Source organism: Panthera uncia (assembly GCF_023721935.1).
Source record: "Panthera uncia isolate 11264 chromosome B2 unlocalized genomic scaffold, Puncia_PCG_1.0 HiC_scaffold_24, whole genome shotgun sequence".
NCBI classification, from domain to species: domain Eukaryota; kingdom Metazoa; phylum Chordata; class Mammalia; order Carnivora; family Felidae; genus Panthera; species Panthera uncia.
Genome location: NW_026057580.1, coordinates 92793170 through 92815936, shown reverse-complemented (window position 1 = coordinate 92815936; position 22767 = coordinate 92793170). Strand labels below are relative to the sequence as shown.

Sequence of the window (22767 nt, the reverse complement as noted above, 5' to 3'; positions counted from 1 at the left end):
ATGAGGGGACTGCGTTGAATCCTGAGGGCTATATTGGAGTCAGCTACTGAACAGAGGTGGTGCAGAATAAAAGTGGGAACGTCACAGGCAGGTTCCAGGTTGTAGCCTCCCGGCACGCCTGGATTCTGTGTGGGTGTGCACGTATCCAGAGAACCACAGGTCCACATCACAAAGAGCCTCATGGGCCATGCTTAGGGGCTTGGACTTAGCTGAAAGTTCGTGGAGGGCATTAAAAATCAAGCCTGGGGGTGCCTGGGTGGCTCAGTCGGTTGGGCGTCCAACTTCGGCTCAGGTCATGATCTCACGGTCCGTGAGTTCGAGCCCCGCATCGGGCTCTGGGCTGACAGCTCGGAGCCTGGAGCCTGTTTCGGATTCTGTGTCTCCCTCTCTCTGACCCTCACCTGCTCATGCTCTGTCTCTATCTGTCTCAAAAATAAATAAATGTTAAAAAAAAATTTTTTTTAAAAATCAAGCCTGTATTTAAGTGAATTCTGCTCAGAGTTCAGGGATCCCTAGCTTCATTCAAGTCCCTGCCCTTGAAATTCAGTTCTATGGTGTCCCACGGGTCCCAAGACAGGGAACATGATTAGAAGGACGTTTAAAAAGATGCCACGGGCTACCCTATAAAGGATGGCTTGCAGAGATCATAACTGAGAGAGCAAGAGGACCAGTTAACAAGTTGGTGTAGTGGCCCAGATGAGAAGCAATCTGGCTGATGATATGCAAGCCTAAAAGAGCTAATCAGTAGATTCTGAATGAACAGATGTTGACTCTTCTTCTCTTATCTTCTTTTTTTTAACTTTTTAAATTTCTTTTCTTTAATGTTTATTTTTGAGAGAGAGAGAGAGAAACAGAGTATGCGTGATGGAGAGGCAGAGAGAGGGGGAGACACAGAATCCGAAGCAGGCTCCAGACTGTCAGCGCAGAGCCCCCTGGGGGGCTCGAACTCGTGAACTGCAAGATCATGCCCTGAGCCGAAGTCGGACGCTTAACCAACGGAGCCACCAGGTGCCTCTCCAATCTTCTTAAAAAAATTTTTTTTTGTATTAAAAACTTTTCTGGTTAAGTTTATTTAATTTTCATTGGTATTAAATAATATTGTATAGTGTAATTCCGTATTTACCTGATGGTTTGGAACATATACCAATTATATTATTATGACATCTGTTAGCAGATTCTCTGACAATCAGGTATGATATTGAATGTGTTTTGAGGATGGAAGAGACATTAGTGGATTTACTCATACCTGGAACATCAAGTTGTCCTTTCTTCAAAAATACAAAATCCTACGTAGACAATAAAAGAAGCATAAAGTCAGTTTAAGCAATGTTTCTAAATTCTGTGGTTAAAAGTAATTGTGGTACATTTTCCACAGGCCCACAAGCTATTCTGCTGCCTCTGAGGGCCCTGCGTAGCTTGTGCTAGGCCAACAGGGCTAATCCTTCTGTGGATCTAGAAGCTTCTGTGGAAACAATTTCTTTTCCACTCTGCAAAACTACTTGTGTTTTTATTTTTCACTGTGAAAAAGACCATTCTTTTAAAATACCCATTTATTAAATACCGTTCTTCTCTTTTTTACCAGTAGTAAATCTTGCACACTTTCCCTTCGGGTCCATTTTGGCTCTTAGAAAGCCGGAGGTCTCCGTTTCAGAGAAGAAGAGCAGTCGCCATTTTGGGTCTTCACATATTGAATATCTGAAATATTCTCCACTTGGGATATGGTGTCTTAAGTAAAATGTAATTACAGACACGAGTGAGAAATTAGAATAGTTTGAAAACTGAGACACAGCTAGAAATGTGACAGTTATTTTTACCTTAAAGTGCCTGCTTTAAAAAACCACAAACCTGATGTGTTTAAATCCTGAGGGAAAAACAACAACAACAACAACAAAAAAACAACCACCAGACTTCTATCTGGTCATTTTAAGTTTTCTAAAACTTAAGTTTAAGTCATATTTCGTTTAAGTTTTTTAAAGATGATCATGAAAAGTGTGAAGTGCTAGCTATTTCCTATTTTCTGAAGCATTACTCTACCGGAAAATCTAACTATAAAACTGGAATTCACAGAGGAGCATTACCTACCTGTGGAACACGTTCAGCATTCAACCAACATGTTAATTGATTTCACCTTCACAAAACCTGTCGAGAGGGGACACCCTGGATCCGGAGAATTGGGGGAGCAAGGGCTTGTATGAGGTGTGGGTCCCTGAACCCTGAGCAGAATTGCACTGAATCATAGGACTGGAAGATGAATAGATCAGTTTTGTTTTAAAGGCAAGGGGTAGGTAGGTGAGGGGTGGGCGTGGGGGTGGGCTTTATTCCATGTCTTTCCTTTGTCATTTTAGGACACCAAGTTTGGGGTGTTTTTTTTTTAATGTTTATTTATTTATTTTCGAGAGGGAGACAGAGAGACAGAGACAGCAGGGGAGGACAGACAGAGAGGGAGACAGAGAATCCCAAGCAGGCTCCGAAGCTGTCAGCGCAGAGCCTGACGTGGGGCTTGATCTCACGAACCAGGAGATTATGGCCTGAGCTGAAATGCAGAGTGGGATGTTTAACTGACTGAGCCACCAGGCACGGCTCCGAGTTTCTTAATATGAGCAAATGCATGGTGGTGTTTGCTACGATTCTTCATGCTGTAAATAACGTCTTCTCTTGCTGTGATTCCGCACAGCTGGTCAGACTGGTAGGCTGACCGCTGGATGCCATTTCGATATAATAAAGTATTATTATAGTAATATTTGAAAATATCATGTTGAAGCTTATTGTAACAAACCGTAAGGATTTCCCAAATTACTTCCGGTAACTCAAGATTCTTAGGTAGCAACTGGATGGGGGGTGTTGGTTGGAAATGGGATTTTCCTCTGAGGGTTAAATAATAAGCCAGTTCGGAAGTGTACAAAGTCACCAGAAGAGACAGACTGTGGCCTACTTGCAGACGGTGACATGATTAGAGGAAGTGGGCCAATCAGAGGGTGGGGTAGCGACACAAAGAACGGGCAGGGTCTCAAAGGCAGACATGGTCCATCTAAATACCATGTGCAAGGAGGCAACATCCTGGACTCCTGCTTACAGGAAAAGAAGACTTGAGCACTGGAACCTGGAGATGGGTATATCCCACCACACCGAAGGGGGATCTGTCCCATGAACTCAGCCACTAGCTTCCCTTGATCTGATTCCGGGCTTGCCAGGCTTCCTGCTCATATGGATTCTCATGGGGTGAGCCTCTGAGAAGTGGGTGCACTGACCAGACGGGGCGAGTGTTTGCACCTCTTTGGTACAATTGTTCTCACGTAAATTACCAACACACTAGTATGTCTCTGATCTTGGTTTATATGATATTGCCTCTGGGAGATGGAGCTTTTATGCCGAAAAAGGCCCGTTGTGATAATCAATGCCACCTGGAGGGGTTGCAGATGACCAGCTGGTCACCCGCAGAAGGCACCACCTGCCTTCTTCAAACACCTGCCTTCTTCAAACACCCCAGGTACACACTGTAATTGTGTTCTCTTTCCCTTCGTTGCCTCTGTGAAAAGAATGCTCTTTTGGCTACTACGGATTCCAACTCCTGGCTACATATTAGATTCACCTGAACTTAAAAAAAATCCAATACCCAAGAGTGCCATCTCAGGCCAATTAAAGGTGGAAATATCTGGACCTTGGCATGGTTTAAAAGCCCTCTGGGTGATTCGAGCATGTCCTCAGGGCTGAGGGCCATTAGCTTAGTTGCTGACAGAAAAGGACATTTTTTGATAGGATGGGGTGGGGGGGAAGTTCCATAATATATTTTAGAAAACATGTAATGAACATTTTACAGTTGAGAAAACTGAGACTCAGAGACATGAGACAATTTGCTCAAATCTGAATAACTGACAGGCAATGGAGCCAGGGCTTGAAATTAAATTTCTTTTTACAAAATATCAAGTTCAATATCATATCAAGTTCAATATCCTATCATACAATATGATATCTGGAAGAACGCAGAATGCAAGGAAGGAATTCTGCCAGATTCTGGTGAAGGGAGAAGGGAGAGGGCAGAGGAAGGCAGAAAGGGCATCCAGAAACATTTCCTAAGAAAAGGCAAAGAGGTAGAGAAATTTGCAGAATGTTCTCTACAGCTGTCTCCAAAGTGTGTGCATAAGACTCACCGGGGCAGGGGTCTCTGGGTGGCTCAGTCAGTTAAGTGTCCGACTTCGGCTCAGGTCATGATCTCACGGTTCATGGGTTCGAGCCCCGCATCCGGCTCTGTGCTGACAGCTCAGAGCCTGGAGCCTGCCTCAAATTCTGTGTCTCCCTCTCTCTCTGCCCCTCCCTCACTCATGCTCTGCCTCTCTCTGTCTCAGAAATAAAAAAACATTAAAAAAAATGGTTAAGATGGTGGGGCGCCTGGCTGGCTCAGTCAGTTAAGTATCTGACTTCGGCTCAGGTCATGATCTTACGGTTCGTGGGTTCGAGCCCCACGTCAGGCTCTGTGCTGACAGCTCAGAGCCTGGAACCAGGCTTGGATTCTGCCTCCTTTTTTTCTCTGCCCCTCCCCTGCTCACGCTCTGTCTCCATCTCTCTCAAAAATAAATAAACATTAAAAAAATTTTAAAAAATTAAGAATCACAAAATGTAGGGATTTCAAAACACTGAGATAAAGATGAAGTAATATTCAAAAATAATAATTTTTTTATTAATGGTAAAACACCTTTTGCTCTCAAGAAGAAAAAATAAAGTTAATAAATATATGTCATTGTTTTGTTAAAGTCATTCTATCCCTTTGCAATAAAGCCATAACAAAGTCTAAGTTTGCTGTATTGTGATCCTTGATGTTAATGACTGCCAGCCGCTGGAAAGCACACCTATAGACTATTGAAAAACAATAGAAAGCAAAAGCAAAAGAAAAAAGCTGTCGCGCCTCCTTATTCAGGGTGAATTACATTTCCAGCTGCCAACTATGCCATGGTGTTTCTTGAAACTCAGCTAGTACACTCCAATCTTTGAAGTCAGTTAGTTGGGAAGGCGTAAAGCTATGTTGATACTTCCAACAAATGGGTTCGAATCCCCTGAAACTCTTCATTTGGATAAGTGTTTTAAGTTTATTTATTTATTTTGATACAGAGAACGGAGGAGGGGCAGAGAGAGAGGGACGGAGAGAATCTCAAGTTCTGCCAGTGCAGAACCCGATGTGGGGCTTGACCTCACAGTTCATGACCCGAGCCAAAACCAAGAGTGGGACGCTTAACCGACTGAGCCATGCAGGGGCCTCCGTTCGGATAATTTTTATTTATTTATTTTCTAATGTTTATTTATTTTTGAGAGAGAGAGAGAGAGAGACAGGCTCTGAGTGGGGAAGGGGCAGAGAGAGAGGGAGACGCAGAATCTGAAGCAGGCTCTAGGCTCCAAGGTGTCAGCCCAGAGCTCGACGTGGGGCTGGAACTCACGAACCATGAGATCATGACCTGAGCCGAAGTCGGACGCTTAACCGACTGGGCCACCCAGGCGCCCCTGGGTAATTTTTAAACAGACTAAAAATTATGGTCTCCAAGTTTAAGTGTACAGATGGGAAAGTTTATAGGTGGCACACCTACATCAGTTTTGGCCACAAAATCGTGTAACATGGGAGAATTCGAATGGAATTTGTCTCAACCTACAGGAAGCAACTGAATGAAGGTGCCACTGCCACCCCCTCTGAGCTGAGCAACTCACAGATCCTTCAAGACTGCTCAGGTGACAGTGACTTCCGATGTTGATAAAGGAAGAAAACCGGTGGTAATTCGTGTATCAAATACTCGCATAATGAAGTCAGAGGTTTCCCATTTTCTTCCTGTGTCTTCTGTTGCGGGCACCCAGCTTTGGGAGCAGTAGAAAGGCACCAGGAAACCTTAATTGGAGGAGAAGCATCCCCAGGTCTCTGGTTTACAAGCATAGGTGGCCAGTAAAGTTACTGGGAGGGCCAGAAAGGGGATAGCGGAGGCAAAAAGACAGAAGGAGGCTGGGGCCCAGGCCGGAGTGGCGCAAGGATAGAGGGGAAGGGGTGGATTGGAGGGACATTTTGGAGATACACTTCACGAAGTTTGGATGTGGAATGAGGGGAAAACATCTAGAGTGGCCAGGAAGATGGCGCCCTTCCCTGAGTATGAAAGGAAGGACGCAGGGATAGACTCTTATGAGTTCAATTTGGGACCGTATGACCTTCTACCCTTGTGTGTTACGAAGGTGACATTTCACAGCCCTGGAAGCGGAGATCCGGGCCAGGTGAAGCAAAGCCAGTGTCTCTTGTCTCATTTCTCAGCCCTCTGTGTGATGAGGTTCTTTGGGGTTTTTTTTTTTTTGGAGAATCATCCATTTCTGAGACTCTGAAGACAGCCACTGATTGTCTCCACCTCAGAAGAGTAACGTACACGCCCCAGCATAAAATTGTGCGTGTGCTTTCTAGGGCCCCCGGTCCGCGGAGGTCCATCCACAGCTCCAGATTGGAGCCCAGCGCTGACTGGCAACCTTGCCATCCTCCAAACGTGCCTTATGTCCCCGTGGCTGTGCCATTCTTCTGAGTCAGAGATAATTTGCTAATTATAAGTCACTTCCTATTTTAGAAGCCCTGATGACTTATGGTCAAATGCTCATGTTCATCATGCTGACTAAAGAATTGTAATCTTTAAACCCGGGTGAGAGATGGGAGGAAGAACAGACAGAAAGAGGGGAGGTGAATTTGAGGCTTTAGATTCCTCTGGGAAGGCATTCAGGTAGTTCATACAGGATGCGACTCAATGGGACACACAACTCCACCTGTATGTGATTCTTGCCTCATGGAACCCGACTTGAATACAAAGTACAGTACAGAAAAACAAGGTACATTTTTTTAATGTTTATTTATTTTTAAGAGAGAGAGAGAGAGAGAGAGAGGGGCAGAGCACGAGCGGGGGAGGGGCAGAAAGACAGGGAGACACAGGATCCGAAGCAGGCTCCAGGCTCTGAGCTGTGAGCACAGAGCCCAATGTGGGGCTCCAGCCCACGAACCGCAAGATCATCACCTGAGCCGAAATTGGACACTTAACCAACTGAGCCACCCAGGTGCCCCCAGAAAGCGATGCCATAAGAAAGCCTCAGCCAAATCCAGAATGTGGGCTCTTCTACAGAAACGACCCAATTGCCCCCAAGGTAATAGGATGAAAAATTATAAGGGAATGTTCCAGAATAAAAGAGCCTTAAGCAATGGGAGCAATCCAAAGCAGTAGGACTATGTCTGTAAGTGGACAATCTGAGAAGTTAGAATACATACTTAGCATTGGATGACACTAAAGATAATTTAGGTAGGTATGAAAATGGTGGTTGTGGAAAACGAACAGTTATCCATTACAGATGCACACTGATGTACTTGTGGGTGTGAGGACACACCTGGGATTTGCTTTGAAATAATCTAGAAATAAGGAGGGAGTGACAGATAAAACAAATCTGGCAAAACGTTAGTAACTGTTGAAATCAGATGACGGATACATGGGGGCTCGTTATACTCTTACTTTCTTGTGTGTTAACATTTCCCACAATAGGTTAATTTTTTATTTTTTGAGAGACAGAGAGAGACAGAACATGAGCGGGGGAGGGACAGAGAGAGAGGGAGACACAGAATCCGAAGCAGGCTTCGGGCTCTGAGCTGTCAGCACAGAGCTCAATGAGGGGCCTGAACCCACAAGCCGTGAGATCGTGACCTGAGTTGAAGTCTGATGCTCAACCCACTGAGCCACCCAGGCGCCCCTCCCACAATAAGTTTAAAAAAAGATCATAAATGATTTTGTTCAAAGCACAGTTCTGAAATCTGGCTGATGATCAGAATCTCCTGGGGAGCTTTAAAAAAGTAGATTCTGGGAGCTGCAGTCCTCTTGAATTAATCTTCTGCGGATATGTTTGCACTGGGTGGAAGAATGTGTCATTTTACAACTTCCTGAGGCTCTGGTCCTGCCAGTCCTTGCGGCCACCACAGCCACAGGTCATCTCTTCCAAGTTTGGACCCAGGAGAAGATCTTATACCAGGCTTCCCTCCTCCCTCCTCTTTCTCTGTCTTTCCCGTCTCTCTCTGTGCTCCCCTCTCTTGCTTTCCTTTTATGCACTGCATTAAGGCCAAGGGCAGGAACCTTTAGAGGAGCACAGGAACCTAACGTCTCCTGGGAACAGGCACAGGTGGACCCCTCCCACTCCCGTCCGAGCCTTAGGGTCCTCACTGTGGAAGGATGCTCTACTCTCATGCGGTTAACAACGTTCACAAAGTTCTCTTACTACCCAGGAGTGGGACATGTGTCCACTGCCCACGTGTACCTCGAAATGAAGCTGTTTGGGAAACATGGCCTTAATATTTGGGTCTCTTTCTTTCATCATTTGTAGACAAAGAACATTAAAATCTGTTCTTAAATAATTTATTTTTTAATAGTGACTTTTGTAAAAAGTTACACTTATTTAGGAAAACGTGAAGAAATCCAACAGAGTAAACAACTATTAGGGACAACTAAATGTGCAAATTTCAAATGCTTTCTATATTAAGTATAAATAATTCCATCTTTTCACATTAAGAATGAAAATATTGATAAACACAAAATATTAAAATACCGACTGTAGAAGAACTAGCTGAACACTGAAGTTTATTTAAAATCTTTAGAAAAAAATTATTAAGATTGATGTCCAGCAAAGAGGCTGGTGGCATCCCAAGTGGCAAACATGTCAGATAACACATGTAAAGGCTACGTAGAGTTATAGACGGCTAATATTTTCAGATTGTAAGTTGCAGACCAAAAAAAAAAAAAAAAAAAAAAAAAAAAGGCAGCCTTTACCTCTGGGAACAATGTGTTTCCCTGTTTTGTCTAGAACAAGTATGACAATAATACAAAGCATAACAAGAAACTGCAGGCTGAGGACAGAAAGAAATTTCCTTAAGCTCATGGTCACAGGGTTTTGCTGTCCCAATGCTAAGGGGCCACTGGATGTGAGGTCACTGCCAGCACCTGGGGACATAGCGTTAGCATAGCAAATAAAACCATCATTAAAGGCCACACCTTCCCCGTGACCTTCTCCAATCTCATCCCTGTTCCTTCCTAATCTTATCTCTAAGGAGGTAGGATACTCAGAGGCATGTCTCTACTGTTTCTTATCATATGGCTGAGAAGTGGCTCTGACCGAAAGCTTCATTAAGAAGCATGAGCTTTTAATGAATTAACCTTTGATGCAATTCCTTCTTTCTTAGGGAAGGCAAACCAAAGTGCATCGAAGAGGCCAAATCCCCAACGCAGTCAGGGACTTGTGCCAGTGCCGGTGACACGAACCACTATGCCTATGTAATTTCAAGAAGACACTACAGCAAGCGTTTTCCCCAGGCAGAAGAAACGTCTTCATTTAAATAATCTTGAAATTTGCAATAAAATAAATAAAGTGACTTACGTAAACACAACAGGGAGCTCACTTTAACAAGGCAGCTGGTTAAATTCACGCAAGCTATATACAGACGATGCCCCTGACAACAACCAGAAAATAGGTTATTATTCAGTCTTCCTACTTAAATCTCTAGGGCAGCATTTCACCGTAATAAGAAAAAAATCCCTCATATGTAATATAAGGGCACATTATACATGTACACACTTTGATGCACACCTCACCCTAACTTCGAAGGGAAGACGGTGATAACCAAGAGAGTCACACGTCTTCCCCCTATGGAAATAACTGGATTTTTCCAAGGTGCATACTGTAAAGAGCAGCTGGTTTGCTTTTCAGTGTGAACGTGTTCGGTCGCAGCAGCCTCAGAATCAGTCTGTGGATGCTTCTGCTTCTGCCGTGTCCGTGGGCAAGGAGCCAGGCAGGTGGGGAAAAACCACTAACTACTGACTCTCTGAATATGTCCACTCTCCCTGAGCTTCCCGGGCGTCGGGCAGAGGGCCCGCGGGCCGTGGGGCTTCGGCTTCACGTCTGTGAGCGAGGCCGACGCGGGGCTGGCCGAGAGGAAGGGCTCCGGGTTCCCCGGCCAGCCCGGGACGACAGAGCGGTCCTGCCACGCATCCCGAGGCCACGCGGCTCCCGGCCTTCCGCGTGGCAGGTGAGGACGAGCTCTGGGCCGGACCGACACCATCCACCGCCAGTCGCTAGCTTCGCTCGAGGGCCGCCTGGGAACGCTCCCCGCGACGGCGACCGAGAGCTTATCTTCCCTCCCGGCTGGAAGCCACCGGGAGCTCTCTGCCTCGGGGACGGCCCTCGGCGGCGTCAGTGCGTTTAGGGCATAGCACCATGCTGGCTAGTGGCTCGAGGCCCCCGGCGGCCGGGCGGGCCACCGCTGCCGTCAGCCGTACAGCTGCTTGAACTGGAAGCACTCGTTGCAGTAGCCGTTACACTTGGCGTTGCCGAAGTGGTCGCAGGCGGGGGCGCGGCAGCGCTGCTTGGGCGGCTCCTCGGGGGCCGGCTCGCCCCGGTGCGGCGTCGGGCCTGCTCGCTGGCTGAGGTGCTGGCACTCCATGCAGAGCTCCTCGCTGCGGCAGGCCAGGATGTTCTTGCAGGAGGCCCGGGCGCACTTGGGCCTCGAGGCGCTCGGTGTGGTCCGAGGCACATCTCTGCGCTGGCTCGATCTCTGAGAGGGAAGAACAGAGGGAACGGTGGGTCCCGCTACTCGGGGACAGCACGGGGCAGTCTCAGTGGACAGCGTGGGTTCTGCAAGGAGCTCTACGGGGCGCAGAGCATCCCCCTGGTCCAGGGAACCAGAGTTCCAGACGCAGTCTGGGAACAGGAGCTGTCCGTGGACGCTTCCTCCTGGTCCCACGAAAGCAGGCCTGGCCCCAGGGAGGCCGAGTGGAGCCCCCAAGCCTCACCCGGAGGCCTGCGAACGCTGGCCCGGCTCACCTCTGCTTGCGTGAATAATAAGTTGCCCTTATTTAAACTCCCTGCCATCTATGAACAGGACAGGCATCCGACAGCCAAAGCTGGCTTTTCTTAGGTGCCATTGCGCAGAGGCCCGGGGACGCTCTGCCTCCTCCCCGTCTCGTAGTAAAGGATTACTTGAGGAAGCCTGCTAGCCTCTTAGATGCCCGTGCTTTGACTACAAACCCAAGAAGTCTCTGGTCAGCATCTAGCTTTTTGGAGGCTTTAGGAGGTTTAAGTGGGTTTTTTTTTTTAATTTTTTTAATGTTTATTTATTTGTGAGAGAGAGAGAGACAGACCGAGTGTGAGCGGGGGAGGGGCAGAGAGAGAGGGGGAGCCACAGAATCCAAAGCAGGCTCCAGGCTCCGAGTTGTCAGCACAGAGCCCAACGCAGGGCTCGAACTCACGGACCGTGAGATCATGACCTGAGCCGAAGCCAGATGCTTAACAGACTGAGTGAGCCACCCAGGAGCCCGCCCAGAAGGCTTTATGAGGTTTTAATCTACGGCTGGCTTTATTTACTTTTCAGTTAATTATTTACCTATTAAAAGCTTTTATTTATTTATTTTGAGACAGAGACAGCCCCGAGTGGGGAGGGGCAAAGAGAGAGAGGGGGAGACAGAATCCCAAGCAGGCTCCACACTGTCAGCGCAGAGCCCAATGCAGGGCTCGAACTCGTGAAACTGTGAGATCCTGACCTGAGCAGAAACCAAGAGTCGGACGCTTTACAGACTGAGCCACCCAGGCGCCCCTATTTACTTTTCAAATGCATTCTAAAGTATCCTTCGGCCATGAAAATCAAGAGCCGCTGCTGCAGTTCCAACCCTGGGCGCCACAGTGATCCTGCCTCCCTCCCATTCCTCCCCGAAACAGGGGGGAAAGTCTGCTTGTCACCGTGGGGCAGCAAGGAGGGCTGGCCCAGCGGGGACGGGGGAGGACCTCAAAATGTCTCACCAGGTGCTCTTCAGTCCTTTTCGCCTCGTGAAATCTCTGGGTCTGCGCTTCGATGAAACACTTCTGGCAGTACCCTTCGAACACGGTGCTTCCGAGGGTGCCGCATTCCCTCCCCAGGCAGGGGACGGCATTCTGGAACCTGGGGGCCGTGGGACTGGCCTTCGTGGAGGCGGCGACGAAATCTAAAAGACAGGGGGTGCTGATCAGTGCCACGGGTGGTCTCTGGGCAGGGAGAGACACTGACATTAGAGGAACAAAACAGGTTTTGGACACAGATTCGGGCAGCCTGCAGGGGTGGGGGGGGGTACATGCAGCGAGGCCTTTTGTAAATGCAGCCGAGTCAAAGACAGTAATGATAATGCCATTACTGACACATCTTTGACTGTACAAATCTCTCATTTTTGGACGTGCTGCACCGGCCAGGCACAGCTACTGTGCAGAGGCATTAACTGCCCGTCCCTCTTTCAAATTAGATTTTCAGCACATCGGTGGGGACTTCCCTCTCTCGGGCTACTGCTCTTCAGATTTTGGGTTTTCTCTATTGCATCTAAGTCTCCAAAGAAGTCTTGGTTAAACTCTACCTTATAAATGCCAGACACTCAACGGCCTCGTTCGCGAAAACAAATTCTACGGATGCTACCTACGAGGCGCTGTAGGGTTTTGGAAGGTAGTTTCCTGTGCCTTTCGCCTCCACGTGGGGCTGGCACAGCCACGGTGACCGTCCCTCTGTGCAAGCCGCACCTGGCCCCATCGCCCAGAGCAGCCGCCTTCTTGAAGCTCAGGAACTAAACCGCTTCGAGACAGGGGTTTTGAAACGGGAGTTGGGAAATCGATCATGTCACTCACGTTTGTTTTCTCTGTACTCGATGAAACACAGCGTACAGAAGCCTTTGTTTTCTGGAGTCCCGAAATACATGCAGCCGGCTTTTCTGCACTTGCTCGTCCCTCCCCCTGGAGTCCGTGGGGCCTGAGAGAGGCAGCCAGAGGGAGCCTCGGTCCCGGCTCTGCGGCAAGAGTGTGGGGAGAGACTCTGGATGAGCTGCGAGGGGTCCGACTTGGACCTCTGGTGACAGGAAGGAGGGACGCTGGAGCTGAGGCCCGAGGAGGGCTCCGCCGTAGTCCTTTTGAAGCAAGTACTGCAGATCCCATTAAACGTCCTGGTGACATCCTGCAGGCAGGCTCGGCACTTCCCGGGGTCTAAGTGCCTCATGCTGTCCGAGGTGTGGCCCGCGTTAAGCTGCCGGGCCTGGTGGCACCGCTCACAGAATCCATTGTGCTGCACATTCAGCGTGAAAGGGCAGCCAGGGCTCCTGCATTTCATGGCGGTGGTCTCGCTGAACAGGAAAAGGCTGGGCGCCGTCGGAGGGGCCGAATGAGGCCCCCCGGTCGGCTCCTCGGGGCTCCAGCCCACGGGCTCGTAGGCCTCACCCCGCGAGGCCCCTGCCGCCATGCCTGGGAGCCCCTCGGGGCCCAGCTTGGAGTGCAGCTTTGAGGACTTAGTGTGGTTGTTTTGCCGCCTTTCGGAGCACTCGTGGCACAAAGGCTGGGTGTTCACGGACATGAAGAAAGGACAGTTGGGCGTTTCACATTTTACGTCCATGAGGGAGAGCTGAGGCACGGAAGGTTCCAAAGGGTTCTGAGCATGCGCCTCTCTCCGCTCTTGCTCACTGTTCTCCTGCCACTTCTTGTACTCGTGCTGGACGAGTTCAAAGTAATCATCTACCAAGTTTATTTCTTTTGGTAAGTTAGCTTCATCCAGCCTAAAGACCAAAAGGCGATATATGAGACCACGTGGCCACACACACGACTTCACATCATTAGCTCACAGGGCAAAACTTTTAGCATGTGGCTTATGGCAGTAACTTGATAATCGTTCACTGAAAAGCAGGCCTATGATAAAGGGTTTGCACTCCTAGCACAGTCCTATACCGCTAAGAAGGCTTCATTATTTCAGGAACCACGGTCTTACTTAATCAATCTCGCGGCACCCCAAGTGACAGCTAATTCCAAAGAAAGGGCTATTCTGGGGCTGCCTCTATACCTAATCACTCTGGTCCTCTCTTAAAAAGTCACTTTTACCTTTTAACTCCTCAGAGATCCAATTTCTGGTAAGACATGACTCAGGGCATTCATTTGGGACTAGGCTACTCTCTAGTTCAAACTACTCTGGGACTTTGTGTCCCGTGTTTTGCCGTTATTAATCTTAAACTTGTGCCCGGTCTCTATCAGCATGAACTGCTAGTCTCAGTCGAGGAGCGGAAGACACGCCCACGGGGCACTGTCCACTGACTTCTGATCATCTGTGATTTGTTCATCTCCACTGGAAGAAACTGATGCTCATAGGCCTTCATGGTCCTCTCTTGTACATTTCAAGTCCTAAGAAATGGGCATCCCTCTAACATAAAGCCCAGTGTTTAAGGTCTGGATACGTGCACAATGTGCACTCTGAGTCTCTCCTCCACCTTCCAAGTTGGCACAATCCTATGGCCGCCGTAGAAACCCAATCTACAACCCAGTCTGTGTCTGATGTGTCTGTCCTGACCGAGAAGCCAAGAGAAAAAGGCTTTTGTTCCCAAGGATTTTCACTTGCTGGCCCACTGCTAGGGCCATTCAACGAAACAAAACAAAACTATCGTTGGTTTAATATACTTAAAAGCCACAGTGCTGACCGTCAGCATCCAGATATGCAGGAAAATCGCTATGGATAAAGTACTTGTTCTCACGTGAAACCAAAGTTAGGACTGCCTCCGGTCACCCTCTCTGATTCATGTACACAACTCTGGATTTGTTTCACATTGGAGGAAACTGGCTTCAAATAGCTTTACTGTGGAGCTCGGGGGTGGCCTCAGCTTACGTGGCTGTCGTACAAACAGCTGAGGATGACAGAGGAAGAGAGCTAAGAGTAAACTCTTACTTTGCAGCATTGATCAAATGGGTGGTGCCGTGGTCCCAGCCTTGGACGGGGATTTCGATCACCATCAAGTACTCTTTCAAGAGCTTTTCCTTCATGTCGTTTTCAGGATCGGTCAAAAAGTGAACTTTTAAGTCTTCAAATCTTCCTCGCTCTCTGTTAACAAGTGGAACAGCTCGGATTTCTGGGGGAGGGGGGGCGGGAAACAAAATAACATGTCAGCAACATGTGATTCCACTACATGAGATTATGTGTGAGGCCTCGCGGACGTAACGATTGCGGATGTAACGATTAAATTCTGAAAACACAAAAAGGATACAATTAAAGAACGGAAAAGTATTATCAAACTCAGCTGGTGGAGCAAACTGTACTAAACTCTAACATCCACTGCTTTCTTCAGGAAGCTCAGGAAATACCAAGCAGCCTGGAGGCAGTGGATCTCACTGGTTAAATCCCAGAATTTAGAATCGGACTGATCCGAGTTTCGATCGTCTGTGACAGAAGGCAAGTTACTGAACCGCTCTGAGCTTCAAGGGTCTCATCTATAAAAACAAGGCCACCAATGCTTGCGGCCCATAAGGACGCTGTGGATGAAATGAAATAAAAATAATGTCCCTAAAGCACTTAGCACACTGCCGCTTCACTGGCTCTTCAAGCTATTATAATAATAGCTAACCTGACAGACCTTTACCTGCACCATGCCAGGGCTCTGTGCCTTACTTTGTCATGTGTCAATGGCAGCAGCAATGTGATGCTTCTATCTCCTACTTGAAAGTACTGCCACACCATAAACAATGACAGTGGGGGTTACGATTACCGCTATTGCAGTACTGGTGCTAATCAGGCCCCTAACGGAACACCGTATCCAAGTAAAAGTAATAACCGTAAATGACGCGATTGTAATGGGGCCCAAAGAGCCTGGTGTTCAGTGGGAACAGGGTGTCCCAGTATCGACCAGTAGTTACAAGTGTGGATTCACGCGCAGTTTTCTCACCAGGTCCGCTGTCCTTCAGGGTCACCAGGGGTACAAAGTGCTGGCTGTCGTAGCCGAGAATGATGGGGTATCGGTAGCATTCTTGGGCCGGCCAGTGGAGAGGCAGGTAAATCCCGCCCACCTTCAAAGGGGCGAAATTGGAACCCGATTCCAGACTTCTCAGCATTTTGTCTGTGCAGGGAAAGAGAAAGAGATAAATAAGGCCCGCTGGTGATTTTCACCCAATTCTCTTCAGCTGCTGTTGCCTATGACTTAGGTAGCATGGGTGTTTCCTAAGAGCTAAAGCATTAGAGCCGAACGGCACTTGAACACAAATAAGCAATCTACAGGCATCTCACCTGAAATGACAATGATTGGCCTTCTGAGTATGTTGCAAAGGACAAAGATGTGTATTTCTTCCAGTGAGTTATACTGAAGTCCACCTCGGGCCATGGGTGTGTCTGTGGATGCCATTTTGACGAGGCTGTCCCACTCATCGGTCCAATTCTAAGGAGAAGGGGTAAAGGGAAAAATCACGATTGAGTGAATGTTCTCAGCGTTAAAAACTCAGTCGACTTCGCTCTCTACTGATTCATTTATGTAACTCAGCTTACTTTTCCCCTTTCTGGAAACCATCATTCAAATGATCACCCTTTTTTCCCCATTTTGGTGTTCTTCCTTTATTTTTTCCACTAGAAGGCAAACTTAAAAAGTGGGGGAGGATGGGGACAGCACCTGTTCTCAAAAAAAAAAAAAAAAAAAAAAAAAAAAATCCCTCATGAGGCATAGCACCAAAGCCCCTTACCCAAACGCACACAGAAATTCCAGGCCTGTGACTGAGAACAGTGAGGCCCACGTTTGAACTGGAATGGCAGGCTCAGTAAAGCATACAAAGGGCCAGTCAGATTGGAAAGCAACCGAAACACCACAGGCAAGGCCAGGAACAGAAGCCCTTCTGCTGAAAGGAAGAGACGCCACAGCTGGGAATCTGCTGCCTGGAAGCCTCCCCTGAGGTGGCAACAGCCTCAGGTTCATCCCATAGGAGGTTTCTGGTGTTTTCCACTGACTACGCTTTGCCTAGCCCAGTGCATGTGACCTTGTAAATCATAAGCTCCTTGAGAGCAGGGGGCTCGCCTGGGGAACCCCTGCCCACCAAGGAGCTCTATCAACAGATACTGAACAGGGGAGCAAAACATACCCGAGTGTCGTAGCAAAGCCCCGTTTCCACAAACTCCTGAGACTTAAGAGACTCCAGCTGCCAGCGGAATTTAAAGTTGCGCGTATCTGTCTCCTTGAGAGTGCTGAAGAGTGCCTTCCTCAGGACCAAGTCTGTGTCCTGAACGCCCCACATGTACTGGGAAGCAGCGTGCATGAGGCAGTTGCCATCACCTGAGGACAGAAGCAGCACACATCAAAGACCCAGCAAAGGTTTTCAGGATGCACTCGCCCTGGCTGGCGCAGGGCACTGAATGATAAGGCGTGAGAGAAATGCAAATGGCTTAATTTCTTAGTCAAAGGACACACTGAGAACACTTCACAAGCTAATGACAGCTTTAAGGAAACAACCATCCTTTTCACTCTTATTCTTAACGACTGATGCCAGCAGAGCAAAGGAGCCAGTGACTGATTATCAGGGGACCTTGGTTCTAGCCTAGCTCTGCCCTAACTGACTGATTTTGGTGTGACCTTGGGGGAAATTCCCCAGCTTCTGAGTATTTTTTCTCTTCGTGAATCGAGATCACTGGATTATAATCTCTAAAGCCCGTCCGTTTCTAGCATTCCTTGATGTTTTGGCTAAGACACTAGCGCTGTTACTCGCTGGCTCTAGAGAGAGCACACGGGGTCATACGCACGAACCAGGAAGCTGGCCTGGCTCCCTTCACTAGACAGGGACGGTCTGGCTATGACTCAGTGGTAAATGACTTGACCATTCCGCTGAAGACTTTGGGGCCTGGGAGTTTCCTCTCCTGGTTTATACAGTGGGATTGAGACTCTCGAATTACCTACCGCCAGCCTGCCTTTGAGCATTCTGAGAAAAAGACAGGTCTAACTTTATTCCATTAATTTGTTACTTTCACAGATGAAAACCCACGATTCAAGAGACTGCCTTTTTCCCCAACCTCCAAACAATAAACGTTTGGGGGGAATGTGCAATACCAAAAAAGTTAACTCCTTAACTCTCTGTTGGCAAGCGCACAGTTGTTTTTATCGAGAAAAGTTCACTTGTTTTCTTACATTACTCCCCAAGTAGGGCTATAAAAGCTTCTGAAATCTTTTTTTTTTTTTTTATCAGATTTTAATTATAGTCAAACTGTAAAAAAACCAAAACAGAACACCAAAGAAAACCCCTCACATACACATCTCCACAGCCAGCATCCCTGCAATTTACACACAAAGACTAGCTAAATAAAATATTGAGACACACGAGCAAAAAAAAGATCGCACAGTCCTTTGTCTTGGCAGAAGTGTGGCAACGACTGCATTCTGTTGAAATTTCCCCTTTGCAAAATCTAGAGCAAAGATAAGGCTTTTTTTTTTTTCTTCTTCTTCTTCTCGGCCTTACTTTCAGTTCTTTATTGAGAGGCACCAGTACAAAATTCCCTAAGTAACATCAGGAATTCCCCAGCGCCAAGTTATTTGACTAGCAATTGAGCAACAGCTATTGTACTTTTTGTTCTGGTGCGCAGACATTTAAACTGTGAAGCGCACCCTGGACTTTCCAAGTGGGCGTGGCCAGGGTGAGCTGGAATAAGGCTATTCATTATACAAGTGAAATAGCTGTAGCCAATAGACGCTGGAATTTTTCACATGAAGTTTCAATTTTATGCCACCTACTCCCTTCCTCATTCGCCACAGTCTCATATCCTCAAATGCAAACTTGTGAATCACCCCCTCCCCAAACAGACCATTCACTCTGTAGAACCCACCTAGAGGGGGAAGGTGGTTGTTGTTTTTTTTTTTTTTTTTTTTTTTTTTTTAAAGGTGCTAATAAAAACCGGAGTGAAAATTTGTTTTTCCCCCTCCCCTAAATATCTTTTCTTCCTTTTCCAGAATTTTAAGGCATTTTCTTGAACCTGGGGAAATAAAAGGATCTGGGCCCCCAAATCCCTATTGCCCAGCAAATGGTATCAAAATGCACTTGCCTTTGCAGCTTTATTTGTAGCATGAACCCTTACTGGCTTAAATGACCTATCTTTGCAAGACAAGTGTTTACTATTTATATACATCGTTGTTTTTTTTTTTTTTTTCTTAAGGAGAATTTCAACCTAAAATGTCAGTTAACTCTGTTAATGATAAGATGGTTTTCCTCTTCCTACCACATTACTAATTTGGCAGAATCTCTCTGTTTCCAACTCTCCCAAAGTTCATGGTGTCGCTTTTTTGGTAACAAAAATGGGAGAGAGTTAAAACCACAAACTGTCAGGAATATAAACCCCTTGAGGATGACTTAACATAATTACCCACTTCTATGCATCACTTGATTTAAGGCCAAGAACAATGTAAACCCTACCTATTCCCAGTTTTCATTCTACCTTTAATCCCAAGAACCTGTGCTTCAAAAGTAGAGACAACATGTTGAAGTAACGCACAAGACCACCCAGGACACAGCAAAATACGTATCTCCAATCACTCCACTTACCCAACTCCAAAACAGCCAAAGATAGTGTACCAGCTAAGTTAATTAACTTAATACTCTTATCGTCTCCTTGTCAACAAGGATCTCCTCTGCTTGGATGTATTATTTGGATTGAGGTGGTCTTAACGAAGGACTGTTGTGGATGTAAGAACCTAAGATTCCTGTCCTCACTTAGACTATGAGCGTTTCATCGATCGTGAACAGTCTATTTGCTTCTTGTGATAATTAGCTATATGCTAATGCAGGATTTTGCATCTGCATAAAACAGTACGCTTGGATGTTTCCATGATATACCTACTCTTGCTCAAAGGAAGTAATCAAAATACAAAACAATAAAGCTTAGAACAGGAAACAGCTACTCGTGGTAAAGGGCCATTGGGCAGACACAGACAGCAAAGAAATTCAGAACTAGGAATCCCTAAAAATAATAAAGTAGAGGTCTAAAGTCTGTGCCAAAAAGCTCAAGTACCTTTCTATCTCATATCATGGGACCAAAACTAACAGAACCGAGGTAAGAGCAGAGCTGACAACAAGGGGCCCCTTTTGTCCTCAACAGCCATTCACTGGTTAAGCCACACATGCAATCAATTCAAGAAGTGTAAGGTCATTATCACAAGCATCCTCTAATGGGAGTGGGAAATACCAACAGTAATACTAGTTTTCACACCATGCTTTCCTTTTGAACTAAAAACCTTTTAAGGTTTCCACTACTGGCCAGGGAAGGGTATTTTACAAAGGACTAAACAGACAGCCCCAGCAATTAGATACGGAAGTCATCTAATGGGAGGCATGGTGTTTAGAAATGCATTCCTTGAGCCTCAGTGCCTCTGCTGTCTAAGACACACAACTACAGAGTAGCCTTAACAAAAATAGTGGCAAAGGAAGCTTGCTTTCATCACATGCCTATCATAGAGTTTCTACACCGAAGCATCCACGGTCTCAAGAGACTCGCGTCTGGGCTAGTGCGACCAGAATTTGACGAATTCTGCCGGCACCGTGGCGGCCAGCCCCGAGACCAAGCTTACCGTTCGTTTTCAGGGCCACCAGCTTCCTGACTTCTCGACACCAGTTCAGCTTCTTCTGGCTTTCGAGGGAGGCCTGGATGGTTCTGTCAATGAGCGCTTTGTGGATGATCTCCCGAAACTGGGGACAAAACTGGCAAGTTCTGAACATTTCCAGCGTGTACCGGTGCATGGATTTGAAATGGTGAATGATCCCGTTGGTAGGCTTAAATATATCTTCTGGAGTTCTCTCTCGTATCTTCACAGCTTTCCGCATGTTGCTCAGATACAAAGCCTGGGGAAGGAGTTGTTCAGCCATGGTGCTCTGCAACACCTGAAGAAGAGGGGGGCACAAAACCCATTCCATGAGTCCAACTTCGATACCGCTCCTATATAGCTGGCGGCAGGAAACCCCTGTGTTTGATCTGGTCATTACCCTGATCTGTAGGCAAAAGATCTTAGCCACCTCTAGTCCCAGGATACTAGCTGGCCCCCAAGATGAACTCACACTGGACTGTTTTAAGTTACATCACTTTTACAGATTAGTCTAAACAAGAGAAGGAAGGCGGAGAGTGGGTACTGAGGAGGAGGGGAATAACCCGTGTTTTCAGTAACGTTTGTCAGGGAGCCAAGCCCATCTGTCAGCGACAGGTACTGTACCTCATAACCAACAAGTCCCCATCTCATTCTGACGCTACTCTGACACAGCCACTGGATCTCAGGAGCCCTGAATGCCAGTGCCAGGCACAAGGTAGTCCTGACAAGTCCGTGGCTCCTCCCCTATGACCACTCCCCTTGCTCTTAGGCAAAGCCTTGATTCATCTCGTCAGCCCTCCCTCCCTATACTGGAAAGTAAATGTTTTGTGAGAAATCTTGAAATATTATGCTGTCACATAGGCTGCTGATTCCCCCTTTAGCCCCAAGGTGAAATATTTATAAAGAGCTTATTTCTAAAATGTATTCTAAAATTTATAGAGAGTTAAAATTGAGTATGTTATAACCAACGAAAAAAGCCTATTTCCAGTAAGATGCTTTGCAGTTTTAAGACCAGACAATAAGCAATCTTTCAGAACCTCTCCACTGAACTTTACAAGATCAGAATAAGAAACAGAAAAATAACAATAACAGAAGAAGAAATTTCACACTTCCAAGAGCAGGCATTAGAGCTCAATCATTTCAACTGCCAACCAGATTTATGATCAACCAACACTTGGATAATACACCCCCCCCCCCCCCCCCCCCCCCCCTCTTCGCCGTGAAATCTTTAAGCATTCTTTCTTTCTGGTAGAAAGAAATGAAAGTCTGGAAGCAGATAAGGAATGATGTTTCAGCCAGGGGGACACTCAGGACAAATGAAAGAAGACGGGGCAAACCCCAGCATCTACAACCCACGCCAACGGCATGGGATGTTGTGAATTGGTACAACGTGGGATCTTTGCAGTGTGTGGCTGTGTAGAAACCCAGTTCTCATTCCTAAGCCTCCGGAGGGTGCCTCACAATATATCTGGGTTTCCAAGATGAGACAAAGATGGGTTTAAAGCATGAAGATATTCTCTAGGAAGTTTCATGGGAATTGTTAATCTCACTCCTGTATCATAGTATGTGTATTTAACTAGGCAAGCTTTTAGTTGAGAAAGACCTTAAACCTATCTACGAGTGAGAAGAAACCTAGATTTTAGGGAAGCCACTCCTAGGTGGGACTTCGCTCTCTTAAAGCCATTGATAAAGTGGTTTAAATTCTTGTGGCTCAAGGTAGAGAGGTTGGACTAGATGACCCTGACGTTGCTTCCGAGGAGTTTTCTGGTGATCGCTTTGGACAAGGATTCCTATCCTGATTGCCAGTGAGGCCTGGGAGACGTCACTCTCTGGGTCAGCTGGTAACCTGTTCTTTGACGTCAGACATTCTCTGAAGGTGGAAATGAGCAAAATTATAACAGGACCCCAAGCACAATGAAGGGACAGAAACATTACACACATTTCTGCTTTGTGGCACGGCAAAAGTCTCGCAGTGTCACTCATTCATCTGTTCATCACTCAAGAAGCACTGCCTGACCACCTACTGAAGGTCGAGTGCCATGCTTGATGCTGGGGCTAAAAAATCAAAGTTGACCCTATACTCGGTCTGCAGCCAAGGCAACAGAAGCACAGGTCCCCCTCAGGTTCCACACCATCCAGCGCAGAGAGCTCTGCCCAGATGCCACCACTTCCAACACCTGCCCCTCGCTATTCCCACAACGCAAGGTGTTCCCACAAGCGCCTGCTGCTCTCAGAGGGGAAGAGGCGGGAAGGGAAAAGATTTGAAACAAGCTAAGTGCTGCCTTTTTGTTTTTCTGGGTCTTCTATTATTCTCTTCTGACTTAAAAATCTTTCAGCAAAGACCTTAATTAGTGAGGGCTGTAAACCATATGCAAGACATGCAAAT

At 46.9% G+C, this 22767-nt stretch overlaps 1 protein-coding gene across 1 annotated transcript; it reads right to left on the bottom strand.

The window, feature by feature from the left end:
- Nucleotides 1-8377: 8377 nt before the first annotated feature.
- Nucleotides 8378-21574, bottom strand: TNFAIP3 (TNF alpha induced protein 3). Its single transcript, XM_049654440.1, has 8 exons — nucleotides 20370-21574; nucleotides 16906-17096; nucleotides 16067-16214; nucleotides 15729-15899; nucleotides 14738-14918; nucleotides 12670-13583; nucleotides 11824-12005; nucleotides 8378-10582 (listed from the first exon to the last, which is right to left on the bottom strand). The coding sequence occupies exons 1-8, from the start codon at nucleotides 20776-20778 to the stop codon at nucleotides 10298-10300; spliced, it is 2481 nt and encodes an 826-aa protein (XP_049510397.1). The 5' UTR covers nucleotides 20779-21574; the 3' UTR covers nucleotides 8378-10297.
- Nucleotides 21575-22767: the final 1193 nt, after the last annotated feature.

Excerpts from the sequence above, each read along its gene's own strand:
- TNFAIP3 (XM_049654440.1), bottom strand. The coding sequence starts at position 20,778 with ATGACCAGATCAAACACAGGGGTTTCCTGCCGCCAGCTATATAGGAGC. Across the intron at positions 15,900-16,066 it reads GCCAATCATTGTCATTTCAG|ACAAAATGCTGAGAAGTCTG; the intron begins GTGAGATGCCTG and ends TTCCCTGCACAG. Across the intron at positions 12,006-12,669 it reads CGAGTACAGAGAAAACAAAC|ATTTCGTCGCCGCCTCCACG; the intron begins GTGAGTGACATG and ends CCTGTCTTTTAG.